This window comes from Ciona intestinalis, unplaced genomic scaffold (assembly GCF_000224145.3).
Source record: "Ciona intestinalis unplaced genomic scaffold, KH HT000227.1, whole genome shotgun sequence".
NCBI classification, from domain to species: domain Eukaryota; kingdom Metazoa; phylum Chordata; class Ascidiacea; order Phlebobranchia; family Cionidae; genus Ciona; species Ciona intestinalis.
Window position 1 is genome coordinate 1 of NW_004190548.1, and position 14,870 is coordinate 14,870.

At 35.2% G+C, this 14,870-nt stretch overlaps 3 protein-coding genes across 3 annotated transcripts; 1 reads left to right on the forward strand and 2 right to left on the reverse strand.

Annotated features, from left to right (window-relative positions):
* Window positions 1–582: 582 nt before the first annotated feature.
* On the reverse strand, window positions 583–5,030 carry LOC108950536 (bactericidal permeability-increasing protein-like). The gene is made up of 13 exons (XM_026839388.1): window positions 4,841–5,030; window positions 4,687–4,774; window positions 4,514–4,636; window positions 4,330–4,426; window positions 3,618–3,749; window positions 3,480–3,543; window positions 3,262–3,388; window positions 2,719–2,863; window positions 2,021–2,097; window positions 1,471–1,612; window positions 933–1,110; window positions 766–866; window positions 583–711 (listed from the first exon to the last, which is right to left on the reverse strand). The coding sequence occupies exons 1-13, from the start codon at window positions 5,028–5,030 to the stop codon at window positions 670–672; spliced, it is 1,506 nt and encodes a 501-aa protein (XP_026695189.1). The 3' UTR covers window positions 583–669.
* Window positions 5,031–6,298: 1,268 nt separating this feature from the next.
* On the reverse strand, window positions 6,299–9,189 carry LOC108950537. The gene is made up of 3 exons (XM_018816483.2): window positions 7,919–9,189; window positions 7,589–7,818; window positions 6,299–6,708 (listed from the first exon to the last, which is right to left on the reverse strand). The coding sequence occupies exons 1-3, from the start codon at window positions 8,304–8,306 to the stop codon at window positions 6,502–6,504; spliced, it is 825 nt and encodes a 274-aa protein (XP_018672028.1). The 5' UTR covers window positions 8,307–9,189; the 3' UTR covers window positions 6,299–6,501.
* Window positions 9,190–9,475: 286 nt separating this feature from the next.
* On the forward strand, window positions 9,476–14,854 carry LOC100176461 (bactericidal permeability-increasing protein-like). The gene is made up of 11 exons (XM_026839389.1): window positions 9,476–9,905; window positions 9,995–10,286; window positions 10,613–10,712; window positions 11,410–11,538; window positions 11,598–11,661; window positions 11,718–11,844; window positions 12,100–12,241; window positions 12,833–12,918; window positions 13,234–13,378; window positions 13,469–13,646; window positions 13,713–14,854. The coding sequence occupies exons 3-11, from the start codon at window positions 10,689–10,691 to the stop codon at window positions 13,796–13,798; spliced, it is 981 nt and encodes a 326-aa protein (XP_026695190.1). The 5' UTR covers window positions 9,476–9,905; window positions 9,995–10,286; window positions 10,613–10,688; the 3' UTR covers window positions 13,799–14,854.
* The last annotated feature ends 16 nt before the right edge of the window (window positions 14,855–14,870 follow it).

Below are 14,870 nucleotides of genomic sequence, written 5' to 3' on the forward strand. Positions count from 1 at the left end.
CTGTTATAACGTGATCCACACTGACTGGTAAATGCTAGTTGCATTATCTGGCATCGACCTGAGTTTCAAGTGTGGCTTTACATCTGTGGTATAAACATTTTTCGTAAATAATAAGTTGCCCAGAGATTCCCCAATAATGTATTGTTTCACTGCTAAGGTTTTTAACTTCTTTAAATTCTGGTCTGGAACCATTGTTTACCCAGGCCATTGGTTGGATTGACCGATTTTGGTCAGCCATTGGTTGGTTCAACTAAGACGCAAATCAATGGCGAAAACAGTTCGTTGCTGTTTTGTTGTTGGTAGGTACTTTTCGTCAATTTTAAATGAGAATCCGGAATTTTTAAAAACCGCGGAATCAATCGAGGTTGCTAGTCGGCGACTGAGCGCATTTGCATTTAAGTGTTAGGAATTTGTAGCGGATGATATATACGTTACTGATTATTTTATATTCAAAAATCATATATATTCAAAAAACATGTATAAATGCATAACAAATTATTAAAAATGCGTTTTATAACATATTTTTACAATTATTAAAACGACAAAAAGCTAATACTGTCTGTCACTAGATTTCTACTTGGTAGCGGTAAACTATATACAGTACGTTTTAAAATATACACATCATTAAAATTTATATTTAGACTGCGATCTCTGACGCTTTGCTCGATTTTACGGTGAAATTTCCCAGTCACAGCTTCCGACCAAGGCACCCTGCATGAAAGAGACAAATTAGGAGCAAACTTTTCTGCGACAAATACAGATTACCTCAATGAGCCTCAACATTGGAGTCTTGTACGAAATCCCAACATTAGGGTCTAGTATGAAATTTTCAAATTTTGGTAATGGGTAGCCTTGTTGCAATCTTCCTGCAAACGCATTGAACAAAAAGGAATTAAAGCTTTATTTAAATGAAGATATTTATATGGACGTACTATTAACGGCTGGAATGACATATGAACGAAGTATTTTGGGGACCACTAGGTTGAAAGGATCGATCAAAAATTCCCATTGGTATGAAGTTTTAATGCTAACAGTTGCTGACATGCTCGTCACAGTAGCTGTTAACTTACTTAAAGTGTCTACTGAGATATTTCCAGATCCTTTGGTAACCTGTAAAACTCTAGCGCTTTAGTTTGAATGTCTTTCGTTGGTTAAAACTAGTTCGTGATATAGGCTACGGTGGTGGAAGATGGGACACCTTTAGCACATTATATCGAAATGTCCTGATCGTGTTTTAAACAATTAACAACGATTTATGGGAGTCGTTGGAATACGGTTTTATAATTATTTGCACGTTGTTTGTTTACTACCAAATGGGACGAGAAAATAGTATGTAAAGGTGTCCCATCTTCCAACACCCTACTGGCCTACTATATAGCTCGTACAATATTAGAAAACACTTACTGTTTTAAAAGGAATTAAAAAATAGGGCTATCAAAACTAAACGTTTATAGATACAGAAATATTTACCACGTGCAGGGTTAATGCTAAAATCGTTTTGTTTGACAGAATGACATAAGTCAACAAGTCCAATTCTACTGTAGCTTCAAGCACTCCCGCTCTAATATGGAAGTCGGGTAGTTTTGTGACTTTAATTCGAAACTGGACAGGCCTATAAATAAAATGTACAAACAAACAGTTTTTATATATCCTAGAACAAATGATCGTATAAGGGTATGTGTTAAAAGTAATATAGTAGGGTGGGGAAAGATGGGACACCTTTTGCACATAATATCTAAGTATCCTAATCGTGTTTTATAAAATTAACAGCCGTCTATGGAAGTCGTGAGGATACAGTTTTATAATTCTTTGAATTTTCTTTACTTACTACCAAATGGAACGAGAAAATAAAACGAAAAGATGTCCCATCTTCCCCAAACCTACTATATCCTAAAACAAATTATCGTAAAGGATATGTGTTAAAATGATACCATCTTTAAAAAAAAACGTTACAATACACAAAACAAAGTTATACCCAAATGATACACATATCCGTCTAATATAGTTTGACTTATCCTACCAATCTTGGTATTTTATGGAGCCAAGCACGAAACTGGTAAAGGCGTTTGCAGTGATGTTTTCGTACTTTTTTGGAAGCTGAGTAAAGAAAGGTCGGTAAAGTACTGTAGCCTACATAGGCCTATATTCTTGCATTACATATAGCATGTATACATTTCGCAAGCGATTTTAAAATTCGTTTGCCATTCCATTTTGTGTTTTAGGCCAGTGCGTCTTAACTTTTTTCTTTTGCTATTAAACGTTTTGATTACGCTATTAAACTGTTTCATTTTACCACTCTTTTTGACAAACCGCCAGACACCGTTCACAAATGTACAGAATTTAATTAGACAAATATGTCGCAGCATATTAACACTGGTGATAGTAAATCATATAATAAACCGTGTATCCAACAAAAACTATTATATAGTAGGATGGAGGAAGATGAGACACCTTTTCATTCTATTTTCTCGTTCCATTTGCTAGTAAAAGAACATTTAAAGCATTATAAAACCGTATCCTCACGACTTCCATATAGACCGTTGTTAATTGTTTAAAACACGATCAGCACATTTCGATATTATGTGCTAAAGGTGTCCCATCTTCCCTTACCCTACTATATATTCTGTATCAATTAGCTCATTGCATGCTCAAGAATAAACTGCTGCCCTATACTTAAGTTTAAAAAATCAAATTTCTTTTGTTTGCAAATATATATACCATGTCTTTTGTGACCAATAAATCCAATTCGTTTTCAACCCACAGTGAATAAACAAGACTACGAAAGAAGAATTCTCCCATTACAACACCAGTCATTTGATCTGTGCCTGCCGCCACTGTGATCGCTGTTGAGGGGAAGGGATACCTTAAATGCAATGTTCCAATGTTAAACTCCAACAGTAGGAAGCCCATGACGAATGTTATATAGCAAGGTGGGCAAGATAGAACCTTAGAGACACATAGTACCATACATTTAAAATATAATAAAATTGCTCCAACCCGGTGGTCACTAATGGGTTGTCCAAATTATCAGCCACACATAAAAAAAATGAAAAAATCCCCCCAAAAATAATCACCCACAAAGTAACATACTTGGTAACTCGTAAGCTGGCACGAGGTGTATGAAACATTACACCCGTGTTATAACGACTGTCGTTTTCCGGTCACGCGAGGACAAAGTAAGTTACGGTAAGTTACAATGAAGGTCTACAATATTATGATAGAGTTTCTTCTGTTTAAGATATTGAATTACAGAATACTCACTTAATGGCTGAGTTGTTTTGGGGGAAGCAACGGCCGTTGACAAGTAGTTCAACCGACTGAGAAGTAACAACTGGTACCTGAGCTAGGGTCGTATCGACAACAACGTTTTTAAGAAGTGGATATTCGACTGTAAACAAACGAAATCGTAGTTATTACTGAAAGCAAGCAACAAAACGGAGTGGTGTTGGAGCTTACACTTTCTTTATAGCAGTTTATACCTTTTAGTTTCGAAAAAGCGTCTTTCGCCTGCTTGTTTATCTTTTCGGTAATTTCCGGACAAATCTAAAAACGCAAGTTTATGTAAATTGCCAGTTGGGAAAAAAATAATCTGCACATTTGTGCAAGCCTTTTCTTACTTTTGCTTGGGCATTCTTTTTAAGTGTTTTCTCCGATATACTTAAGACCTTATCCCAGAAATGATCGATGTTAGTATGTTTACTTTTTAGGGAAAGGTTTGCCACAGACACACTGCAACTCCCAACCGTCAACTGCAAAGTAAATTCAAATAACTATATTTTGAATTATTCTCAGCTATTGTTTTGTGCACAATAAGAGCTCTTGTCACCTTTTTATGGAACTTGGTTTTATTCAGTAAAGTTTTCACCAACTTACGTGCATTTGCTAATTCATTGTGAATAAGGTTAGAATATATAGTAGGGTGGGGGAAAACGGGACACCTTGTTATTCTATTTTCTCGTCCCATTTGGTATTAAACAAAGAACATTCATAGAATTATAAAACCGTATCCTAACGACTCCCATAGACCGTTGTTAATTGTTTAAAACACGATCACGATATTTGGATATTTTGCGTAAAGGGGTCCCATTTTACCCCACAGAACTATATTTAAATGCTATTGTTACATCTCTTTAGTCTGTAAAAATCTATTCTTTAGCGTTATTTTTTATTCAATACAGTCATTCAAAACTGCTTCGATTTATTCGGTTTAACAGACGGTCGTGGGTTTGAGTTGGTCACGTGAATGCAAATCCCGGATCCTGTATATGGTACATGCTTTCTTCTGACCACAACGAGTGAATTTGTGGCACAGCAGGCGTAACGACTTACCGTTGGCTTGCCCATGTCATCCATACCTACAGCTATTGCCAAGTTTATCGATATTCCACGTGCTTTTGCATCGATATCACCATGGCTGCTTAATAACCTTTTTATTAAAACATAAACAAAATTTACATTGACACATAACATAACTACAATTTAATAAAATTTTCAGTGTAATAATAAGACTTACCGTGATTTGAATTTCCATCTACCGCTTATTGATAAGGCAACATTTTGTAATGTTAGCCGAATGGTTTTCGGCGCTTCAGTTGTGATTTTACTCGTTCCCAAAGTTAAATCCAGAATGTTTAATCTAAAGTTTTAAGAGCCGTTATCATAGCACCTTACAACTGATTTCGTTACCTAGAAAGACTGTAATAATCTTCCTTAACGTCATCCAAAGGAATATCTTTGACTTGATGCACTGCTAAGGGCAAGCCAATATCCTTCACTAAAAATACGAATCATTACATATGTATAAAGCAGATAGTGAAAAACAGCAACAAACAGAACTTACGAAACTCCAATCCTTCTCTGGTCACTTTGACTTTCAAAGATGGATGTCCGTCCGATGTCAAATATGTTGTAGGAGATTGTTGTGCAGATTGGCGTGGTAGAATAACGGCGAGTGGAACGACAATAGCAACCACAGCTATTAGCACCAGACAAAAACCAATGCATGCACGCTCTGGGTTTAGACTTTCCATTTCTCTACAACATGTATTACTAAACAGTTCTGTAATAGTCTTGGCAAAGTTAACCTATGTAGGCTAGTGTTAAAACGGATCGTATGACTTTCGTCTATCGCCTCCTCCAAACATTCTCTTTGTTTGTGTATTTCCTTTCATTCGAACAGGTATCAGATTAAACGATCGTAACAATCTTTGAATAACCTCATTGTGTTCGTGGTATTCTTCATTGTTTAAATCAATTCCTGTGCTGCTTTACGTTACTTTTAAGGACTAACGTATAGGTACCGCTTTGCTACAGGTACTAGGCTTTGTTCGGGATCAGACTAAATTTACGCTTAACTGAGCGAAAATAATAACCATTTACTTACAGCCAGTGAACCAAACTTTTACTTTGTGCCTATACGTCACACTTGAATTCACTTGCTTTAAACACAAAACTGAAGGTGATTGAGTTGTTGTGTTATGTTCAATCTCTATAGTAATATGCAAATATATAGTATGGTGGGGAAATACATTTTTATGTCTGTTTTGACAATACATTTGTCCGTTGAAACAACATTTAATTTTTTTACTACCACTTTATAACTATTGTGCTAAACTATTGGTTAGACTCGATTTATATGAATCACAGTTCTTTTGGGTACATTTGAAACAAAATGGCGTTTAATCTGTTTTTAACCTATATATACTAGCTGGTACTTGGTAGTGGTAAAAATTGCTATGGTACACTATATTAATATATTACTGTGAGGGAAGATGGGACACCTTCAGCACATAATATTCCAACATCTAGATCGTTTTTTAAACAATTAACAACGGTCTATGGGAGTCGTGAGGATACGGTTTTATAATTCTTTGAATGTTCTTTGTTTACTACCAAATGGGACGAGAAAATAGAATAAAAAGGTGTCACATCTTCCCCCACCCTACTATACTGTTAATTAATAAAATTGTATATGGGTAAATTTAAAATCATGGTAACACCAATGACGGGACCAAAATGTTTGCATTTATTTCCGTTTAATATTGAAACTATACAACAACGATTAATAAAAATCACGAAAGATGAACTTCTGACAAAAGTTTGTTTGGGCTGTTGTAGCTAAAGGGTTGTTTGGAAGCCGTCGTGGAATTTAAATATTGAACAAATACGAACCACTAAATGAATACCCGGATAGAACACGTGACCATGGTCACGTGAGCTGTGTCTATAAGATAAGACAACTCGTCTTAAGTCTATCTATAAAACAAAATGTAATACATATTACAAATTAAGCGATGTAGAATATACAACCACAATAAGCAAGACACAGTTAACATATTCACAATAAATAATCAATGATGATGCGCGGTAGAAGGCAAAGTAAAGTCCATACCACTATTTGAATAAAGAGAGAATGCACGCTACTAATTTGACCACTGTACAAACTTACATTCATCCATTTAGGTATTAATTCACTCACATAGCCCACTTATGTTAACTAAGTTACATTAGGTTAGTCGAACATAATTGTGTAACGGTATAATTCCATGCTTTGGGTGGATAATTATACATTCCGTGGTCGGGGCTGGTTGAACTTGGTGGCCTAATGACAAGTACCAATCGGGTGCGTGCAACGAGTTCACTCGGACCACCAGGGTGCCAATCTCCATTATAACCAGGTTTTCCGTTGCTCTGAGTCACTGTATTAGTCTGTGGACATAAATAACAACAATTCTCAGCTCCGGAAACTAACTTCCAATGGGGGAAAGGTTATATTATAATGAATGAATGAATGTAACTTGCTTTATCCTCGCGTGACCGGAAAATGACAGTCGTTATCACACGGGTTTATCACCTCGTGCCAGCTTACGAGTTACCATGTATGTTACTTCGCAGGTGATTATTTTTTTGGATTTTTTCAGTTTTTATTTTATGTAAATTTGGACAACCCATTAGTGACCACTGGGTTGGAGCAATTGCCGTTAAGTGTCTTGTCCAAGGACACATACACCCACAATGGTAGCAGCGACGAGACCCATTAGCTCCTTGAACCCATTAGCTCCGGGTTGGAGGCAGGCACGCTAACCACTTTGCCACGGCGCCGGACAATTAAATTAAGAGTAAATTTTTCGAAATGATTTTGTAAAACGCTTTAATATGTGTTTCGTCAAAATATGAATAGCCAACCATAAAGAACGAATGGCTAATTAAATAGTTATGGTATAGAACTCGCAACATTTGGGTATACATCTGTTTCCAAGCTCCTACAAGTTAAAACTGCTATTATGGCGCAAATAATCAAAGTTTGAATCGCTATTATGTTGCATTTAATTGATAGGTTCAACAATCGCTATTATGATGCAATGAATCCACCTGTGAATCCTTACTATTACGTAACAACATTTTGCTTAGAAGGAAAACATCGTAAACATAAAGTAATGTTACTTCTAACACAGGTATAGCTTGGTTATATCCGTTTCAAACGGGTAAAGAATAGTTGTTTTACACGCATCTGTGAATAACGCAGCGCCAAGTGTACTAATGTAATGCATATATACATACGTTATATATGTGTGTATTCCAACCTTACCGTTGGGTTGTAACTTAAACCGAGGTAAGTAAAAGCCTCAACATGTGATCCGAATACGATGGTTTGTCGACAGTAGTTATAAACCACGTCGTACATCGCTTTATCCACAATATCCACCAATCGACCGCCATTGTCGTTGCAATATTTTGATGCCATGTTGACATTTATCGTTCTTCTATCTGTAGCATCAGGGAACCAAAGGATCAGATTCTGATAAACCATTCCATTACCTGTAAAAAACGGGAACTATGTATTTATTTAAAATTAAATTTATGTTAAGTTAAATAGGATTGATATAATTGGTGACCATAAAATAGTTTACGTTCATACCTTTTATATACGAGAACCAATCCACAATTATCTGCATCGTATCCCACCCTTTATCTTGATCAACTCGCTCTAATTCAACTAAAAAGCTGAGTTTCTTAATTGCAAGAATGGTCACGTTGAACTTGTGGGGCAAATATGGTTTGCTCGGTCTTGCTGTTGCGTGAACATTTTCAGGAACTTTGGGTAAGCACATCATGAAGATTATCTCTGCCTTTCTTTTAGGTTTCGTAGAAGCCAAAGATATTTCATAACTTCCCCGGTTGGTTAGGGGTCGACCTGTTGATAAGTTTGTTGAATCATTGTTTTTTAATAACTTCAACGTAAACAACTTACGTGAATCAACTAAGCTCATAACTTCTACAAGCAACATAAACTGAATACACTTCATAATGCCCAGTAGTAGTCGAAATAACCCCTACACAGTAATCTGCGTCATGTTATGGACTTACGGTATAGGTAATTAAAACAACTTAGCGATTAACCGTATTTGAATAACTGACTGATGATGCTAGATATTGGCACAGTATATATCGCGTTTGTAAACTATTAGTTATAGACTCGATTTATATAAACCACAGTTCGCTTGAGTGTATAAACCAAAATGACGTTTAAACTGTTTTCAACCTATAGTTCCGTATTAACACGTATCGTTGGGTGTACCAGTTTTAAGAAACTTGGTTGACGTAAAGTTCATACCTCGAAATTTCCGATAACTTAATGTACCACTTCTAACTACTGTACAAATCAATCAGCAGGCCATCGTATACCGCTTGGTACATGGGTGCCCTTTTGTGTGTTAACGCCTCGTGTGTTACAGCACTTTTTATTAATTATACTGTTAATAATAAAGTTACAATAGGATAGGGAAAGACTCTATATTTTTCGTCCCATTTGAAAGCAAACTAAGAACATTAAATCGAACATAAAACCGTTCCGTCACGACTATTATAGACTGTTGTTAATTGTTTAAAACTCGATCAGGATATTTAGGTATTATGTGCTAAAGCTCTCCCGTCTTGCCCCACAGTACTATATATAAAAACTGTTCAAATACAAGATAACACCAATAACGCTATGTTTTTACATGAGATATTATGGATTTAAATGGATGTTGTGCCCCATTCTACTACAGGGTCTTATATGCCATACTTAAAAGTAATGCGAAAGTCTTGCGTTTGTTGAAATTTGTAGTTGGTTACCGCCAAATTTATACTATGCAAATTAACAGTCAAACCCCATAAAAAAAACGCTACACTACGATTATTTTCTTCGCGTACTAACTGTTTGTTTTTACTTTCAGCCTAAATAAAATAAGTATTATAGCCTAATCTATGGTGGGGGAAAGATGAGACACCTTTTTATTCTATTTTCTCGTTTCACTGGGTAGTAAACAAAGAAGATTCAAAGAATTAGAGAACTGTATTCTTACGACTTCCATAGATGTTGCTAATCATTTAAAATACGATCAGGATATTTGGATATTTTGTGCTAACGATCTTCCATATTCTCCTACTCTACTATATATAAGTTAAAAGCATATAAGATATACATTGCTGGTTAGTTTTATATTGTCATGATGACAATAAAAAGTGAATGTATGCTTTCTGATGTACTGATAAAGCAATATACTAATTATGCAATAGGACGTGTTCGTATTGCTGTCGATTTAATATTTGAACTTGGACAAGTCGTACCGATAACAAAGGCCACCCTTACGAGCAGACTAAAAGAGACGCTTTAGTGTTTAGTCCCTGCAGACGCGAACAACAACATTCCTTGTAAAAGGCGCTAACTGGAAGTATAGTTACAGAAATGACAGTATATTTTGCAGTTCGATGTATTTTGTTGATTTTCTTGGTTACCAAGTTATCGGAATACTACAGAATACAGAAAAATAGCACAGGGCCATTATTACCAGAATGGAACGAAACGTTGGACTTGCTGCCATCTTTGAATGTTAAAGTTACAGAAAAGGGATTAAACTTCTGTAAGTTTTGCTTTGTTTAAATATAGCCATTATAAGCTATATATAATTGACTATAGGCCTATCCAGTAATGTTGCTTCTCTTTTCTTAGTAAAAGATGCTGGTTTAATGTTGGCAACAAAACAAGTCAGAGGAATTAAATTACCTGACGTTTCCGACAAATCAAAGATCGCCATCATAGGAAACGTGAAATACACTCTATCTGAGTATATATTTCTGGCGGGGGTTATTATGCTATAAATACTAAATTAATCATTTTTTAGAATAAGAATAAACAGTTTTACTTTGGCAAGAAGTAAAATAATCACAGAAGCACCGAATACCGTTCGCCTTGTCTTACAAAATGCCTTCGTGCAATTAAGCGGTAATTGGAGATACAAAATGTAAGTTTTATTTTAATGGAAACTAATACTTACTTCAACTTATACATAGTAGGGTGGGGGGAGATGGGACACCTTTTCATCCTATTTTCTCGTTCCATTTGGTAGTAAACAAGAACATTCAAAGAATTTTAAAACAGTATCCTCACGACTTCCACAGACCGTTGTTTTTGTTTAAAACACGATTAGGATATTTGGATATTATGTGCTAAAGATGTCCCGTCTTTCCCCACCCTATACTAAACTCTTCGCTATCAGTTCGAAGAGAAAAAATTGAATATGTATTATTATGTTATGTACTTCTGGTATACCGAGAAATTTTGTTACAGACGTTTTATAAGTGGCCATGGCTCGTTCGATGCAAAAGCAAATGGTATTTCGGTAAACTTGGCAATCAGTATCGGAATGAACGACTTCGGACAACCTACGGTAAGACCAGTGTCTATAGACTTTGAACGGCATAGTTGTTTTTCTGCAGATAAGAAAACGGTGTTTTATCAAAAACCACCGTTTACCAGATAACAATGTGTAGCCTATATACTTGGTAAATTTAAGCTTAATAATTAACAAGAAATTACCTTCGTGATTAATGTTACATAGGCTACATAGTCACCTTTGGTATGCAACGCGCTATAAGACGAGAAACAATACTTTCTATTGTAGGGTGGGTAAGATGGGACACCTTTTCATTTTATTGTCTTGTCCCATTTGGTAGTAAACAATGAACAAACAAATAATTATAAAACCGTATCCTCACGACTCCCATAGACCGTTGTTAATTGTTTAAAACACGTTGAAAGACCGTTGTGCATTGTTTAAAACACGATCAAGATTTTCGGATATTGTGTGCTAAAGGTGTCCCTTCTTACTCCAAAGTAGACTATATTTTAGATTATAGAAGCTTTATTTTCATGTAGGCTAAAACTAGATTAATGTCTTTCTGTAAATCACGTAACTAAACATTGCCTCTGAAATACACGCTTAAAATTGCTGTATGTTATTGACTTTGTTTTCGTATATTTTTGACTTAACAATGTTTTCTGTCGGAACTGCGCTGTCGGGCACAGAATAACAGACTAGCTGGATCTAATAGCATAGCAATAATCATCAAGGGTTTGGGTTACAGGTTAAAACTAAAAGCTGCAGTGCAACCATCAGCAGTATTTCCCTACGCGTTCATGGCGGTCCGTCCTGGCTTTACAATCTCATTCTTAAAGTTATGAAGGGAAAAGTTAAAAGGAGTGTAAACAAACAGGTATAAAGTTTGTATAACTGTATATGCGAAAGGCATTTTACAATGGTTTTTATATTCAGATTTGCCCAGCAATTATAAAGGCGATAAACAAGCAAACTGAAAAGGCGTTGTCAGAACTAAAAGGTGATTGAAAAAGATAAAAAATTATTTTCTTTTTGATCTACACATTTTGTTTGCAGTCACAATTCCGTTGTTGGGAAATGTAATGGTAAACGCGTCTCTTACTGAAGCACCGTCTATAACTTCTCAGTCAATGGTATTGCTCACAAGCGGTAGATGCATTCCAAAAAACAATTCAGATATTCGGTAAGTATAAAAAAAACTTAGATCAAAATACGGTAATACTTAAGTACTGAAGTTCATATAAGAAAAAAAATACGGTATTACTTAAGTACTGAAGTTCATATAGAAAATATAATGAAAATGTGTCCAATCTTCTCCCACCCCACTATAATGGTTTTCAATTTTGAACTCTGTGTATAAACTATTTTGGAAATTGGCTCTCTAATGTTATGTTTTTCCTGTACCAAAGTTTAACCTTTTAATAATATGACCATTTAGGTTTCCTTTCTCGCCGACCGAGATATCGGTTCTACCGGGCACAGATCAGATGACTGACGTAGTAATAGGCGAATACTTCTTTCGTACTTTCGGGTACTCGCTGTGGAGTGAAAAAACGCTCGACATATGGGTCACAAACATGGTATAAAACAATTTAAGTTTTGAATTTTAAACTGTTTACAATTTTTTTAATGCTGGGTTATTAGGTGCTTTGGGTATGCTAATATATATATAGTAGTGTGGGGTAGGATAGGATACCGTCAGCACCTGAACTTCATATTTCCTGATCGTTGTTTGTAGTTTACAGCGCTATTTTAGTCGCTGGGTTGCGGTTATATAATTTTTTAATTATTTGATGTTTACTACGAAGTGATATAAGAAAAGAGAATGAAAACGTTCCATCTTACCCCACCCTATACTGCGTTTAATTGGTATTGGCTTTAAATTTAATTGTTTGCTGCCGTGTTCCATTGTCTCAAGTTAGAAATGGTAGATCTAATATTTTTTAATATATATTTATGTTTTATATAGTGGGTTGGGGTAAGATTATCTATGCTTTTATTCTGTTTTATTATAAAGGTATATTTAAAGCGTGTTAAAAACACATTCAGGAAATAGGAGATATAATGTGCAAACAATTTCCATCTAACCCCAATACAAACTAACCCCAGTACCATCGGTGGTCTGCAATGTTACGTGTCATGTAATATTGATCTGCACCTTATTTGTCCAGGTTAATGAAGAACTTAAAGACATGAAGGCAAATATGCTTATCAGCTTAATTCTTTCTGATGGCTCCCCATTTAAATTCAAAAATAGGTAAGCATGAAAAGAATGTAGTCTCCTGCAGTACATAAGGAGCATACCAACGAAAAATCAAAACTTGTGTAATAATAGAAATGCTCAATTGTGATCTAAAGTTACCACCAAGTTTTAAACAACGAACCAGCTTCTGAAAAAGTTGGGTAATGGTACCTTTCATTTTGGTTGTGCCTTTAGATCACATTTTTTCGTTTGTATTATACCCTTTAAGTTTAAAAAAAAATCGAATTACCCTAAAGTCTTATTTTGTTAAATGATCAATGGCCCATATGTTGGGCCAATAGTAACATATATTTTTTAAAACCGTTTCAGGCCTCTTCAATTTGAAGCAAATGTCACAAGACCACCACATTTTCACATTAGAACGGAAAACTTTGAAGCGACAATTGATATGGACTTATATGTTTATGTTATCCTGAAGGACCAAACAAAACGTTTGGAAATGATCCTGCAAATGGTAAATTCAATACCCTTCCCCAAACACTTTACATTTTCTAATGTTTTAAACTGCCGCACTTTATATTTACGATGCGTAAACACCTTTTAGGTAACCGAAGTAACGGCAAAACTCTCAGTAAACAATACTAAGTTCACAGCTACCGTGTCGGGTTTGACTGCAAACATTATTAAGGCGAAAAAGAGTTTCGTGGGGAAAATTGCAGTTCCAATTGCAAATCACGAGCTTCATAAAATGTCACGTTCAAAGGTTATTCCAGCCATCAACAGTAAGACTATATATATTATTTTATTTAAAAAAGCCTCAGCAATTGGTTTACTCGACATTTTTGCAGGGAGGTTGCAGCAAGGTTACGCATTACCAACTTTTACAGGAGTTTCGTACGAAAATCCAAGGTTACAACTCATTGAGGTAAAATAGATTGCCCTCGTGTTTATAAGTGGCTAAAATGTCTCTTCCATGTAGACTGAAGTTAAGAACCTACAGATTACCAGTATATAGCCTGATTAATTTCTAAATGCTGTCGTAAAGCGCATATAACTTACGTTTTTTTGTACAATATTTTTTAATACGTTGTCGCCTCCAGTTAACGAAAATGCTAATTACTGTAAAATTTAGTTTTTAATTCAAGTCGGTTACTTTTATCATTATTATTATATTGTAACGTGTTTAGCGGCGAAAGAAATAGCTATTTGTCATTTTTAACAATTGTAAAAAAAGATTTTTTAAACACATATTTACAATTTTTTCGTGTATCTATTGTTTTTTGAAATATGACCGTACATTCAATAATCTGTGTTCTGAGATCTGGAACTCCGCTGGCCGCCATGTTTGGCTCTTAAGTGCCACTACCAGGTTGTAGTTCTGATGATCCCGACGGATGTTTAAACCGCAGCAAATCACCGACGTGTTATGAATGAATGAGAATGTAAACATACTTTATCCTCGCGTGGCCGGAAAGCGACAGTCGTTATACCATGGGTTTAACACATGGCAGGCCATTTCCGTAAAGGCGTAAACAGAAATACATTGATTATATAAGTGAGCACAGCTCTAATTAGTGAGCACGTATTATATATAGAATAACATTAATTAACCCTGCTTTTTCTACGTCACTGAACTTTGACCATTCAGAGTACTATGATTTAACATTCCTTAGTAATCGGCGTTTGTAATCAGCGATCTTTTATAAGCGACTCCCTTCTTTAAAGTTCACAGAATGTTTAGTTCGGCTGTTAAGACTCGTTAAGCTATATTACTCATCGTTCCGTTGTTAATATTTGTAAAACATAGGTTTTGTGTTTCAGCATACTTTGATTCTATTTGAATAATGCGAAGTTAAGTTAGCCCTCCTTTCAATTTGCAACATTTAAATTACACATATTTAATCAGAAGTATAAAGTAGCCTACATTTTTGAAAAACAATACTTAACATACCATCTTATTTTATATATTCTTTAATTACATAACTATTTTATTTAATTACTTTTTT

What these genes read in the sequence shown, in the direction of transcription:
- LOC100176461 (XM_026839389.1), top strand. Translation starts at nt 10,689, where the DNA reads ATGAACGACTTCGGACAACCTACG. An exon ending in GGCGTTGTCAGAACTAAAAG is followed by an intron (nt 11,662 to 11,717) that starts GTGATTGAAAAA and finishes TTTTGTTTGCAG; the next exon opens with TCACAATTCCGTTGTTGGGA. An exon ending in ACATATGGGTCACAAACATG is followed by an intron (nt 12,242 to 12,832) that starts GTATAAAACAAT and finishes TTATTTGTCCAG; the next exon opens with GTTAATGAAGAACTTAAAGA.
- LOC108950536 (XM_026839388.1), bottom strand. Translation starts at nt 5,030, where the DNA reads ATGGAAAGTCTAAACCCAGAGCGTGCATGCATTGGTTTTTGTCTGGTG. An exon ending in CAGAGAAGGATTGGAGTTTC is followed by an intron (nt 4,775 to 4,840) that starts GTAAGTTCTGTT and finishes TCGTATTTTTAG; the next exon opens with TGAAGGATATTGGCTTGCCC. An exon ending in CGCTTTTTCGAAACTAAAAG is followed by an intron (nt 3,389 to 3,479) that starts GTATAAACTGCT and finishes GTTTGTTTACAG; the next exon opens with TCGAATATCCACTTCTTAAA.
- LOC108950537 (XM_018816483.2), bottom strand. Translation starts at nt 8,306, where the DNA reads ATGAAGTGTATTCAGTTTATGTTGCTTGTAGAAGTTATGAGCTTAGTT. An exon ending in TTGGTTCTCGTATATAAAAG is followed by an intron (nt 7,819 to 7,918) that starts GTATGAACGTAA and finishes CGTTTTTTACAG; the next exon opens with GTAATGGAATGGTTTATCAG. An exon ending in GTTTAAGTTACAACCCAACG is followed by an intron (nt 6,709 to 7,588) that starts GTAAGGTTGGAA and finishes TTATGTCCACAG; the next exon opens with ACTAATACAGTGACTCAGAG.